Raw genomic sequence first — 14,623 nt, 5'->3', positions numbered from 1 at the left:
GCAATAATCTTGGACGCGACGTTAAACCCCTTTCACCTCTGAAAAAAGTGTTTTGTTTCAGAATACATGTAATTATTCCTCTTTTCATAGTTAAGGTAATTTGATTATTTAGGAAAGTGTCATTTATTTACTTGAAAACCCATACACCGAAGTCAAGAATCAAACAAATGCAATTGGGAACCCATCCAGGCCAGCATCGAAGTAGATTTTGAATATATTGTTCCACTTCGATGTTACAGCAGGACATATACATTTAGGGTGTTTAGGCTATGAAAACGGCAGTAAGTGTATGTTTGTTCGTACAGTTTCTCCATTTTGCTTAGACATTCTTGGACATTCGTTACACTTTGACTTTCTAATTCTGCTTCAACTCAAAGGGTCCCTGTCTCTAATGATCTCTTTGGTAAAAGGGGCACTATTGCCGGCTCTGGCGCCCTCAAGCACCAGACTCTATTTCTTCACCGACAATGGGGCGCAGCCCACAGCAAACGGGTTGCCCAATTCGGTCGCCTTTTACGTCCGGCAATGGTGTGCTGAGGATACATTCCTATCTACCCTGAGTCTCCATGGGGGATAAGTTGAAAAGACCGTTTGCATCAAGACGCATGGACAATGATAAATGATAGTTAAATGATTTATTAACACCAGGAAATAACAATCAAGATAGAACACTTATAACAAGGTAAATGAGCAATACTCATTTAGGACCACTCATATCACACAATGGATCAAAGTAGGAGGCTGTTACTGAAAACAAAGTATTAAGGATAGATTTAAATCAAGAAATTAGCAGCTAGACTTATACAGCGTAAGTACGTCTAACGGATACCATTAAACAAGCTTAAAGCAATAACAGCAAATTGAACCCTGTCCTGTATCCTTATTGACTGAAGTCACTGATCTGTAAATCTGTTGACATATATTGTATATTTGTATATAGTGAAGATAAAACTGATGTATCAATGCTATATATTAGTTCAGTCATTGTTACACTGATGACAAGATCTAAATACACATAAGCAGCACACAAACAAAGTTTTCAAAATGTCAGTTTTGTGATTTTTTTCTCGTTGACCTTTGACCACTGCCTATTCTTTTACACATTTACATCACTGCAGCAACGACAAACTTTTCATTCACTTCATTAAAGTCGAAAAAATACTCTGGCGATTGTGCATCACTTTTGCAATAATAGACACATGTCTTGATATATTGCATCTGCAACTCCTACAATGTTACTTATGCTTCTTTGAGTTTAGCAAATAATATAGATGTACATGTATAAGGATAGGATAGGATATATATTCTGTATATATAGGAGGAAAGCCCGAAGTCATGCAGGTCTCAGACGTTTACCATTTTGGTGAAACCCTTGATCACGGGTATGGTACTGACTAAACCTAGAAACATAATCGGGGCGAACCGGAATTCGACCCACAATCAAGGGACGCAACTCTGCACTGCGAATCGCGTTGCCTTTTACGACTGGGCCACCCGTACCCCCTGGTTGTTTGTTTGATAAGCAAATCATATAATGTGAGTACATAGCAGAGATGACACTGTTCACAATCCTAGTTTGTTTCCAGCAATCAAAATATGAATATTAACACCATATCCTGGTGCCACATGTGTCAGATGACAACTACCAGGTATGCATATGCTAAAGGGGTTTTGTGGTATATGAGACAAAGTGTAGAAATCCTTTGGTTTTGATTTCAGTTCACATTGAGTTATTCAATTTCTTTCTCTCGAGAAGCCATGACTGCCAGATGGACACGGACAGTCCCCCGGATGTGTGTCCTGCAGACTGGGCAACGTTCTAGAACAGGTGTGCACTCGGCACAGGCCACCAGATGTCCACAGGGAAGGAAGACCATGTTGGCAGGGTGCTCCAGACAGACCTTACACACACTCGACTCTTTAAGCTGCTGGGTCTCCTTTTTCGTAGCCAGTAATTTATCCTTGTTTTTGTCTGTGAATATAATCAAGAAAGGAATTAAATAAATTCCTGGCCTAGATTTATCAGGACCAGTTACCGAACCTACATGCAACACAAACTTTCTTAACAAACAGAGATGCATTTAAACACATATGTATGATACATATCTCACATCGCTGTACTTATAGTTGATCTTCACCTATCCTACACTTGAGGGTGACAGTGTTGTGAACATCATTTTACTTATATTTACACAGCATAATTATGTAAGTATCATTCATGTTACATTAAAGTTATATGAATTATTTTTTTGACACGAAGATTCAGGGTACCTTTGTAAAATGCGCAGGCCATAGGTTTAGCTAGATAAAGTGTGGATATTGAGCAACGACATCCATTTAAAAAAGAAAAAATCATATGAATGTTTACCATGTTCATTTATCCTCTGTCCAATCTTTCTTTGTCTGGTAACTGGCAAACTCAAGAAACCATTCACTGCAGCATTTGAGTCATTGTCCCTTCCATCTTGGTCGCTAGGAACTATGTTTCCGGATATCATTTCAGACGTATGATTATTGTAACCCATAGTCGCCCTTTCTGATGTCTGTGGGCTAGTTACGACACAATGTGGTGCATGTTGCGTTGGTGCCCGGGCGTCTTGTGGTTCTCCATCTGACATATATCCACTGTCTTGATTTGCATTTGCATGTCTATTCTCCAGTGGTTGCTGTTGTATTCTTGATATTTCTTTATGCGTGCTAACTGATGGTTGACTGTGCATATTGCCCTCTGCACATTCCTTTCCTCCAATCTGTATCTGAACCTGAGGGATGCTCACCCCTCCTCCCCCTTGAGCGGATGCAGACTGTCCGGAAGCATCTCCATCAATGGCCAGAATATTCTCCAGAAGAACATCTAGTGTTCCTGTTAAGGCAAGGATAATTTTATTACTCCATATTCTAACATAACTTATCATGTGCTAGACGTGGACAAATTGCAAACCTCATTCTCTTTGGGTCAGAGCATTTAAAAAACCCGTTACTACTCTGACAACTGGTTTTGTCACAAGTCACAAATTACACTGACTTGATTGGATATAGGTACAAGACCTGGTCCTCCATAAGCAGTATTACAAACTCACCTCCATTTCTCATAGTTGCTTGAGCTACAGATCTAACCTCTTCAGGACTGAATCCCATCCTCAATGCTTCTTGACATGCGTCAGTCCTTATAATATCTGGAACAAACAAGGTTTGTGCCATTTGATGACAGGGGTTATTGTGCCCTGTAATAGTTAAAATTATCATGAAAGGCTGATTCTTGAATTGAAAATTAGAACAATAGAATTACTGTTAATTAGTATTTGTTAGTGTGTGTGTGTGTGTGTGTGTGTGTGTGTGTGTGTGTGTGTGTGTGTGTGTGTGTGTCAAGGGAAGGAACACACAATAACTGGACATCGGATATCATGAATGAGACACAAATCTGTGGCTTAGAACTTACCATCTTCAGAACTGTTCAGTGTTTTCATGTTATTCATTAACTGTTGCTGATGTTGATGAGACTATAATAAATAGACATTGAAAGTTTATGGAATCAAACAACAGATCCACATCTACAAGATTTCATAACGTGTATCACTGCTATCTTTGAAAATAATAAAATTGTAATCCTTAAACACGCTCCACCATGTTCAATTCTCTATTTCACATAAGCATCTACCATGAGAGACAGAGGATTGCAACATTTAAAACAAACTGCTGTGGTTCTTGTCACTTATTGTGCCATCAACACAAGACACAATAGCTGGTATGATCTGGGAGAGCTTTTTAGATTAGATGAGGCCATGTTTATCACTCACTTTTTCACAGACCAGTTGCTATTGTGGGCCGTTATATAGCTGGAATATTACTGAGTGCAGCATTAAACAAACAAACAAATAAGAAAGCTGCTTACCTGTTGTTTGGCCCGCATGGGCCTTCCAATGGCAGCCAGTGTCTGAATAACGAAGGTCATCCCCCTTGCGGCTTCTACATAGGCACAAGATGACCTCCAGCGCACGTGCTCCACCCAGGGGTCATCCCCCTCCTCCCAGGTCCTCAGACCAACACCGCAGACATAACAGCGCACACAGTCAGAGTAACCTGTACACAGGTATCATACATTATTATAGTACTTACAAACAATCAGATCAAATATGTCCTTCGTTTTGTCACTATACACTTACCTGCATAGAAAAAACCCGCGTTTACAAGGTCTTCAGGTTGTTGACTGTGCCCTTCCGGCCACAGCTGGAATGATTGAAGACGGAGAGCATTGTTGCTGTTATGAGGATGAACAGCACTGTCAAACCTTGTTGTTGGTATTGACGCTTGTATATAGTCATTGCAATTTATTCCTGATTGTTGAGTTGTATACGATGGTGGACTAAAACTGTCCCTTGATGTCCCCACTGCGCCTAGTAGTTCAGAAGGGACACTCCCGTTAGAGTCTCTCTCTGAAACTCTTGTCTCTGGAGTACTCCTGTTTCTGACTTGTGGCGCATGACTTCCATCACTTACTGCTGACATGTGAATAGTCACATTTCTTGCATCAGTACCAGTTACATGGATGCAGTTTGGAGACTTCCTGGAATGCAGGTTATGCGGGTTGTCCTTCGGATGCCAATTCCTGTGCGTTACACCACAACTGAAACACTGAGTCTCATCACCATTACCTGTAGCATAGAACCCTGCTGCTGCCAGTCGAAGATATGAGACGTTCATGTTCACTTTGTGAAAAGACCTCAAACGCAAACCTTCAAACCTCATTTCTTCATCAGGTGCTGTTGCTTCATTTGTTGCTCTTTCAGTGAAATAATCATGAAGAGAAATAAAAGGTGTCGTAACATGTGATCTTTCTAACATACAATAAAATGACCCATATTTCAAATCTTTAATAAATTCTTTATATCTTTCATCCAGTGAGGACTGGTCCATGTCAGAAGTGTCACCGGGAACACCACGCAAAGCTCTGTGAACTGCATCCAACAGATATTTCTTTTTTTCTTCAGAATGCTGAAGTTTGTCTGCACGTTCCTCTTTAACACTGATTTGAGTGTCTAATGTATTTTTGCAACACAACGATAACGATGTGAATGCATTCATATCAGTGGTTTCAAGAATAGGCGCTTTGTAATGTTTGGTTGAATGAACAGATGGGTTCATAATTTCCTTTTGATCACGCAGCTCAGCAATAAGATTTGAAGGGAAAGAATTGCGAATAACTATAGGTTCGTTTGTGGTACCTTTATGACATTGATATTTATTTTCATATGACTTCTGTTCTCCTTTACTGTGTTCATGGGGCTTTTCTTTGGGGGTTTCAGGACAAGGTTGAGCCTCGCTAGCTGCTCTTTGTTTTAAATTAACTGACTCCCCCGTCGAATCTTGTCCCAAATAACTCCTAGCAGTACATGCCTCTGACAAAGAATATCTCGCTCCACGTTCTTTTGTTGGCATGTGATCTACATACGTATCTGAATACAGTTCCTTGCTATGTCGATGTGTGTCAAATATGTGTTCATTGTAACCAATTATGAGCAACAACTGCCTCCTTGTATCAGGTCTTTCCGTGAGTACGTCTTCAATTCTTTCACGGATGATTCCAGAGTCAGAAGTATCTGCTTTTCCGGACAGAGTGAGGTCTTCGGCATCACTTCTTGGTGCCATGATGTCTGTTTCAGACTATCAGGGTTCAGGCAGCTCCAGTTTTCACTGTGGAAGATAAAAATTTGTTGAAATAAATAATGTCACCTACATTATATATGTATGTTTAGGGGTGCAGTAATCTAGAGGGTGGACAAGGAGTGGAGGACGAGTGAGGGTTATGATAGTGGTTGATGCGTCTTACTAAACAAGAGACCCGTAAAGATCCGGGGTAGAAAATGTCTTTAGCAACCCATGCTAGCCGTAAAAGGCGACTATACTTGTCATAAGAGGGTGGCCAGGCTCGCTGACTTGGTTGATGCATGCCATCGATTCCAATTGCGTGGATCGATGCTCATGATATTAATCACTGGAATGTCTGGTCCAGACTGGATTATTTACAGACTGGCGTCATATAGCTCGAATATTGCTGGTTGCGGCGCTAAACAACAAACAAACCAACTCAACAAGAACCAGGATTTATGGTTGCTCCATAGCATAATAAAGATAAAGGATTGTTATATCATTTTTCGATCAGAAATAAATTAAATCCGTTACATATTTTAGAAAAGGGCTCTTTGGTTTTTCGCTTTCTAAGATTAATAATTGCAGTAGTTTGACCATACAACAAAAGTCTACGGGATAGGTAGAATCGGAATCATTGTCGAATAATTAAAGTCGTCATACAATTATGATTATTGACAGTGATATTGACTATGTATCAAACCCAATCATTAACCACAGTACGTAATGATGTACCTTTGAATCAGATCCTAATTGGATTATATTTTCAATACGGCTGTGACTGTTCGAAATATATAAGTAATAAACATGTTCCAAATAAATATACATTTTAAGGTTCGATCTAGATCTTAGTAAACAATGGTATTTTAAAGTCAGTGCGATGGAAACTGACAGTCTTAAAATTTAGAAAACAAATTATGCCTTTTTAGATGTACCTTTAGAGTAAATCTCCAAAGCAGATTACTTAATACAGTTGGCAATGTTGGTCTCCTAAATCCAGGCCAACATATTATATCCTGTGAAGAGATAACAGACACATCGTTCCCGAGAAATACCGTGTTGAGTTGTGTGTATTTATAGCTTCAAGCAATGTGAATTATTTTGTAGTGGTAACGAACAAAAATAAGTGTTGATGTTGATATATTATGCGTCTCTTGTGTCTGTTTTAATGCACCCGCAGCTACAGCTTCGTTCACTGCATTCCCGTTGTTTTGGTAATTTTAAAGTGCAAGTCTTATCGGTGTATATAACTCCATATATGGTCATGTTGGGTGTATTGTATAGTATTGTATTGTATTGTATTGTATTGTATTGTATTGTATTGTATTGTATTGTTGTTTGATTATGCCGTTACCACAAAATAAACAATCTTAAAACATGAACTATCAGTATTGTCTTTCGTTTGTTTACATTCGCAGATCCAGGTCTTGGAGTTTCTCATCACCACCACCACAATTAAATAAGAAAAAAAGTTTTGTTTGTTTGTTTGTTAACGGCGGTCTGTAAATAGTCGAGTCTGGGCCAGACAATCCAGTGATTGAGATCATGAGCATGGGAGCCTGACCACCCAAATCCCGTTAGTCGCCCCAGTTTACCCTTTTCAACTCTTGAATATTCTCCTGCCCACAATTTCATAACGAACATTTGTACACTGTAATTTCCTTCGTATGGGAGGGCTGAAAGGAGTAACATACATTTCCTTGTTTGTTTCAATAACGAAAGTGTGACAAAGGCCATTTATGTAACAAATTGAGTTCACTATTCGGTGAGAAAAAGATATGCGAAACATGTTTATGGGTTCAAGTGCGTTTAGTGTTAGTGGTCCGGTACTTTCATTTATATTGTTTAAAATATTCGCAGATATGTGTGTTAAATGATGAAGCATCGATCGTATTTATTTCGTTCATGTTTGCGGTATCGTGAGCTCAAATCGGTCATACTTGGCGATATGTCCAACTCTGACAGTAACTATAGTTTTCGAGTAACCATGGAATGTGAGTGTTTCTGAGGAAGAAGTACAAGTGAGCCCATATATGTCTGACCCTGTGACCGACAATAGTGACGAAAATAACCAGGATGATCCCCAACATGGATGCAAAATTGTGATTGCAAAAGAGATTGGATCGTTTGTTTAATGTTTTCTCCAAATCACAATATCCTGTTGCAGTCATGAAATAGTGAATTAGCACTACAAAGATGAAGAGACATGTCATAGACTCATGAGTTCGTGTTCGTGTTGGTTTTTATAACTGGATACGGTAGCTGCAGTATATATACTGCCATGTACCCCCGTTGATGGGTTTTGGCGACTAAAGAACTTGAACTTGGACTTCTAAAACTACACTACAGACGTGGCTGAGTGTTTTATGATACCAGGACTGACTGCCGGCATACATTATGAATAATCTACTGCAGGTGCAAGCAGCTGTTGTGAGATGAGTTACTGAAGGTGACAAAAACAAAGTTCTGGTTAAATAACGCTAATTAGCTGCAAACATCAATCGATGTTTATATTTGTATCGGCATGTTGCCCGCGCCACTAAAATTGAAAAGGAAATATTTTACGAAGCTAAATAAAGGTTACTTGACACTAATCACCTAGCGATACTTTTGAAATATATGGAATCCATACCGGTATTATATATACAAGACAGATCTACCCAAAACTAATGAGACGATCGCATTTATTCTGGACCCGGGAGGTGATAACCAATCAGCTTGCAGGACTAGCCGGATGTGCTTATTAACCCATGTCTCTTCGTCAGGGCTTTCAAGGTTCGTTTGGGGTGTTACCTCAAAATACGTACTTTTGGTAGAGCGCAACAGCGCTAAGTTTACATTTCACACTGTTTTTCTCGGCCATCGTATTGTACATCATACTGGCCACAAAATGATGTAAACGTTTACTTATAAATACTTGCACATTGCCATTTTCCCTCTTTGTTCTACGCTCGCATTGCTCTCAATGACTAAGCTTTAACCATAAAAGACGTAATATTAAGATGTACGGTTATTGGCCTAGCTGAAATAAAGTGTTAACTTCGTATTTGTAGTAGTGAAAAAATGTTTGAGGTGTCGAAATACGAAATACGAAAGACCAGAAATGTTTGTTGTCATATGTCCTTACTATTTCAAAAGGTCTCTAATTTCATGAGGATAAATGTTTACAAATAAACATGTCACTGCTTATCCCTTGAAACAGGAAGACCATTTACCCCACAGTGAGTATTGATTGTCAAACCGACAGCCGACCAGTGAAGAAAGTAACCATACCAGCGCTAAAAGCTTATACAACGGCAAAAAGAGTCAAAAATAAATATATTTGCTTTATAATGGGATAGACCGCCACCGTGGTCTAGTGGTAGAGCGTCCGCCCGGAGAGCGGAAGGTCCGGGGTTCGATCCCCGGCCGCGTCATACCAAAAGACGTCAAAAGATGGTACTTGTTGTTACCCTGTCGGCATTAAGGGGCTAAAACAAGGACTTGCCGGCCCGGAGTCAGTATACTGTGCCTGAGTGGGGTATTCGTGTTAAACTGCGGTATCTCCGGACTTGTTCGAGCAGCAACACACACACGTCCATGCACGTCGCTATAAAAGTGCAATTATCTTTCACGCGACGTTTGTTGTGCCCAACAGACGTTCAATCCCATTTCACCTCGCTTATTACATAAATCATTATACACACCATAGTTGGTAATATTTGAAATGAGGTAGAGTTAGAATTATTGACATAGAATAGTAACGTATATGGTCTTAAATCGGGTTTTCAACAGGAATGGGTATCAAATATTAAACCGTGAATTTAAACAAACAGGCAGTAGTGAAGACCGAGTTATATATAGCACCAGCACACTGTATCAAGCATCACCCAGTGACACTCTACACTCTCTTGGTGTGTTTGTTTGATTGAAACTCTCGTAAAATACAGTACTGCGACATTACAAATGAATTCAAATTGAACCACATAGTTCTACAAGAATCTTACTTGGATACGAATAACTCAAATACAGGTAGTTGTACTCCACAATATCACACCCACAATGACGCGGACTCTCGAACCGGAGCATTGCACACGAACTCGTATTGTCGATAGCTTACGGAAAGAGCCGAGTAGTGACGAATGTCGGTGTATAAAAGGATCTGGTAATCGACACTAGACGTCAACTTCCTTATTTACAGGGACAGAGCGTTTCGGGTTTCTATTTTAATTGGGTTATTACATTTTTTATTGGGAAACCAATATTTTTTCACTCATAGTTTCATCACTCTATTGTTTTTTCCCCCAAAATTAGTTAACATTTTAAGATTTAAAAAAAATGAAAATAATGTTTTAGATGTATACTGTTCTAAATATATAGGCTTGAATCGGAAAGTAAATTAGCTTGTAATTGTGTTTCGGAAATTATCTCCGTTGTACGCATGCTGAAAAAGCTTCATTGGGTATTTACGTGAGCTATTTTAATTTTTGAGTTTTTCATTTAATGCATGCGTTTCTGTACGCAAGTTAATCGAAGGTAATTTGGTTTTGATTTTTTTCTGGGGGTATTTTAAACTAATATATCTGAGGGACAGTTCTATCATATATAATCCATCTTATCAAACGTGTACATTTATCTCGTCTCAGATCACATAATTAAGGTTGTATTTGATAAAGCGAATTTGAATAATTATTTATTTTATCGCCTTTTGATGCACGGATATGCTGAGGTTATAACGTCCTGGTTTGATTCACATCATTCTGGCTGTCCTTTCGTGCCACGCCCCTCTGTGATAACATTTCAATATTGAGGGATGAGGCGTAAAACCCTGTTTACTTTACCTCGCATGAGGGAAGTCACACCGCTCACGGACGTGTCAATTTTCATGCTTACGTTATAAATATACTTCGTTCATGGAACGTCCCTAAACACGTGAGAACCTGTGTATTGATAATATCGTTGCGCCTAATGCATGTCATATTCAGGTTCGAAAGCGAACGCTTGCGAACAGATCTAGAGCTCCGTTTGATTGTGGGACTGTTGCGTTAGCGTTGGCTTGACACGCCGAAGGCTCGGCTTCGATACCCTATATGGGTACCCTATCTTGTTGCTGGAATGTTGCTGAAAGCGGTGTAAAACCATACTCAGTGGACACTCAGTAGACATCAGAATGCTAACGCAATTTGGATACTGAGTTGTCTTAAACAATATTCATATAACCTTCACGCGTTATCCTGTTATCTCAAAAGACCAGTTCAACCGATATTCAAATACCTTCCCGTGTATGCAACGGTTAGTTTCCACAACAATATAATGAACAGACTTTGCACACTAAATGTGACATCAGATATACTGTAAAATAGTGAGTGAGCGAGTAGGGTTTTACGCCGCTTTTAGCAATATTCCAGCAATATCACGAGGGTGGATACCAGAAATGGGCTTCACAAATTACTGTAAAATAAATATGTTTCAAGGAGAACCACCTTGTAAAGGTTTGTTTTACCTTCACGTATATATCGTCGCAACTTAAACATGACGTTTACGTGTCGATATAAACGCATGACAAACAACGTATGACATGATCCTTTATCATGTACTTATAAATATAACGAGGCTATGAATAGACCTTGCGTCATAGAGCTGATTCCTAGTGCAGCCGCTGCAAAAAAATTACACCTGTCTTTATGTCTTTATTAATTCGTGCATGGGCTGGTCAAAAGGTTCTAAGGCTAACAAAAAAAACCATAAATTGTGAAAGTGTTTTTAATTATATTTTTCAACAAAATATCCCTGGTTTTTTAATACACTTTCATATCGATAGTGAAACCTTTAAATTCCAGTCAGGAAGAAGCCACCCTGAAAAACCCATTCACGGCAGCTTTTAAACTCCATCGCTGTCGTCTTGGCACTTTCCACGAAGGTGTTTTTTCTGCTTTGTAAACAGGCATGGATGGTGAGGAAGCTCCTCGAGAGGTGTAAGAAGAGGCATTGTCATGAAGTTGTTGAACTCCAGCAGTCAGTATTCCTCGCTGCTTTTCTGTGATATAATCTCTCCGCAAATAAGCTTAGGCGGCACCAGTAAGCGTCTTTTTAAGACGTCTTTCTTTCACTAATCAATAAGGAACACACCATGCATCCCAGAATACAGTGGTTAAAACTTTCTCCCGAAGACTTGAATTCCATGGATTGACGCTTTGACTGGGGATCACAATTGGTTGACCCACACGTTACTAATCTCTTTTTGAATTTGATGATATCCTCTACAATTAGCTCTAAATTTTATCCGACAATGTCAGTTCTTTTTCCCTTAAGATCAAAATGTAGAAACGTTGGCACCCAATGAGCAGATCTCAATGGATCCATGGCTTAGACCTGTGTCTTCCTAAAGTTCAGCAATGGTAATACGTCTATCTGACAGTATACGTTTTTCTCCCTGATTGAATCTTCATTGATCAAAGTTCAGGGACGTCCAGACCTAGGGTCATCATCAACGCTTGTTCTTCCAGTCTTAAACAAAGCTGCCAAAGGTTTTACAGTGGAATAGGGCACTTTTGCCCATTCGCCTGTGACATGCGGTCATGAATATTTGGGAGAGTACTCTTCTCTAAAGTCCAAAACTTGATGACTGCTCGGTACTCGTTCTTTTCAATTTCTGTAACCTTTGGATTCCTATCCCGCTCAAATGGCTGTCACTAATATACAAAAGGCCTCAACAAAGCACATGCACTTGCAATGAACTGCTCAAACAATATACTACATTGACTAGTTCACTTTGTTGTGGTCCATAATTGAAAGTTAGTCAGGCTAAGAACGTTTTTACCAGCCCTTGTATTGCGTCCTTAATGCAAATTGTCAGTGGATGCAAATAATTTACGTCCTGGAGGACGAAAGAGGATAGCTGTTAGATTCATTAAAACTAATCGAAAGTGTATATTGCATGTTGCAAATATACTACTCAAAAGCAGTTATAGAACATCCGATTCTTTCATAAAACTGGTAAAATGAAAGAATCGGTTTTGACTTGTATATCCATCGTTCTCATAGACCTCGACAAGGAAACGTCAAGACCAGAGAATAACCAGTCTCCATAATCCGCCAAAACATATTCAGTTTGGCGTTAAAAGTAACATAGCGGTGGAAATTATATGAAAGGACCATAGTGACCACAGCAGGCTAAATAGAAAAGCCCGAGGCCTCATAGATATTGCTTTGTTTAATTCGAGGTTTCAACAAGTCCATTAAGAGTACAATATCTTAGAAGACATAACACCAAGTGGCAGCTAGGTAACTTAACCCCTTTTACAGTTGGCAGGTCTTAGGACCTGTGATTAGATATCTGCCTGTAACCAAAGTAACACACAAAGATATGAAAAGCACATGTGGGGGTGACTGCTTTTAATATTCAGCAGACATTGGCTGCTCGATTTAAGCGAGATAAGAAGAAGCACAGACTATGTCCCCAGGTCTGGTCGTCCTCGAGATCATAAATCAGAAGCACAGAAGTGGAGGCTGCCCAGCACATGGGTTACCTTAACTGACCAGAATCGTTTAAATGGTGATACAAGCAACATCATTTGCATGAATAGTCTCTCTGGGTTGCTTGTTTAACAAAATGCGTTGCACACTTGAAAATCCAAAATGGCCGCCATTGTTTCCATATGGTCGCCAGTAAATAAATTAATGTTTATATCTTTGAAACTGGCACTGTCATCCGGCAAAGGTTAATACAGTTAAACAGATTTGGCCCTTGATTCTTTATTTATTTAAGTGAAAAAAATACTTTACACAGTGAACCTAAGTTTACTACTGTTTAACATCGTCTGCTCATCATGCATAAAAAAAAACAGAATATGAAGAGCATCACATATTTATGGCCCCTATTTTGAGACCAAGCCTCTTGTGTTGCAACCACTAAATATGCGACGGACAAATTCTAGCACCTGTCATCACTGCAGACCACCAATTTAGGCATGAGCTAAGCAGATCCAGTGCCACTGGCCAGGTGGTATAGGGAATGTATGCTTGTTCTCATGTTTGGTGGATAGAACATCAAGATCGAGGTCGAATTGGAACCTTGCTTCAAGACATGGGCAAGTGCTGTCACTGAAGCAGGAGTGACATCATCTGGAACTGCAGCCTGTCAGGCTTAGGTCTTGATTGGACACGTCAAGTTCCTCTAATAACAGCATGTAGTTTCTACAAGCTCATATCAACATCATTCACTAGTTGTATACCCAGCAAACTGACATGTCTGAAAAGTGATGAATTTGAAAGAGTGGTTAAACAGACGTAAACTTCAGAGTCCATAATTTCCGTTCTGGCACTTTGTCCTGACAATATTTTAACACTGCCAGGCTGTTCAGAGAATCACATTTTGAGCTTTATTGTAAGACAATAGCTGAACTTTTGCCATACCTTTTTGCCAACAATAATGTGAATTACACCCGGTGGCTTCCCATTCACCTGAACTGACAAAGTGTCAGTGCCAAACAGAATACCACAGCAGATGTAGATGTTATCCGTTGCACAGCTCTATGCAACTACCCTTATCAAATGACAAAAGAATAAAGTACTTGTAAATTGCTTGTGATTTCATAAAGTATCATGACGTATTTCATCCCTCTAGTGCACTCGGGATAAAACAGTTGTAATACCTTGACATGTGTTTTTATGAAATATGCCAAAACTCAGTACAAAAAAAGCTTCTGCATAATTAAAAGTCCCTTTAAACGACGTTCAGACTCGGATTTTAAAGTAGGAGAACTATTTCAGTTTAGCATAATCGTACCAATTCTGTTGCTTGTTTCCCCATTGGAACGATTGTTCAATAATCTGCCGAACTACCATGGTACACGTGCTACAATTCAACATGTCGCTGACATTATTGGCATCAACACAGTCCATCTTAACTGACACACTCCTCATGAGCAAGCTGCCAGCACGATGGGTATCAAGTATGTCGACACAAGATTAGAAGCTGACCCGACTGAACATATTC

At 39.5% G+C, this 14,623-nt stretch overlaps 1 protein-coding gene across 1 annotated transcript; it reads right to left on the bottom strand.

Moving 5' to 3' along the window:
- Positions 1-650: 650 nt before the first annotated feature.
- Positions 651-5,646, bottom strand: LOC139475733 (inhibitor of apoptosis protein-like). Its single transcript, XM_071258924.1, has 6 exons — positions 4,164-5,646; positions 3,893-4,080; positions 3,440-3,500; positions 3,081-3,176; positions 2,369-2,863; positions 651-1,972 (listed from the first exon to the last, which is right to left on the bottom strand). Exons 1-6 carry the CDS (start codon positions 5,644-5,646, stop codon positions 1,731-1,733), a joined length of 2,565 nt encoding a protein of 854 aa, XP_071115025.1. The 3' UTR covers positions 651-1,730.
- Between the last annotated feature and the right edge of the window lie 8,977 nt (positions 5,647-14,623).

This window comes from Haliotis cracherodii, unplaced genomic scaffold (genome assembly GCF_022045235.1).
Source record: "Haliotis cracherodii isolate W230 unplaced genomic scaffold, xgHalCrac1.p SCAF_3, whole genome shotgun sequence".
Lineage (NCBI taxonomy): Eukaryota > Metazoa > Mollusca > Gastropoda > Lepetellida > Haliotidae > Haliotis > Haliotis cracherodii.
The sequence above is the reverse complement of the archived record's forward strand: the minus strand, read 5'-3'. Positions and strand labels throughout refer to the sequence as shown.

Coding starts and splice junctions, on each gene's coding strand:
- LOC139475733 (XM_071258924.1), bottom strand. CDS start 5,646: ATGGCACCAAGAAGTGATGCCGAAGACCTCACTCTGTCCGGAAAAGCA. Junction 4,081..4,163: donor CGCGGGTTTTTTCTATGCAG/GTAAGTGTATAG, acceptor ACCTGTGTACAG/GTTACTCTGACTGTGTGCGC. Junction 1,973..2,368: donor ACAGAGGATAAATGAACATG/GTAAACATTCAT, acceptor TTATATTCACAG/ACAAAAACAAGGATAAATTA.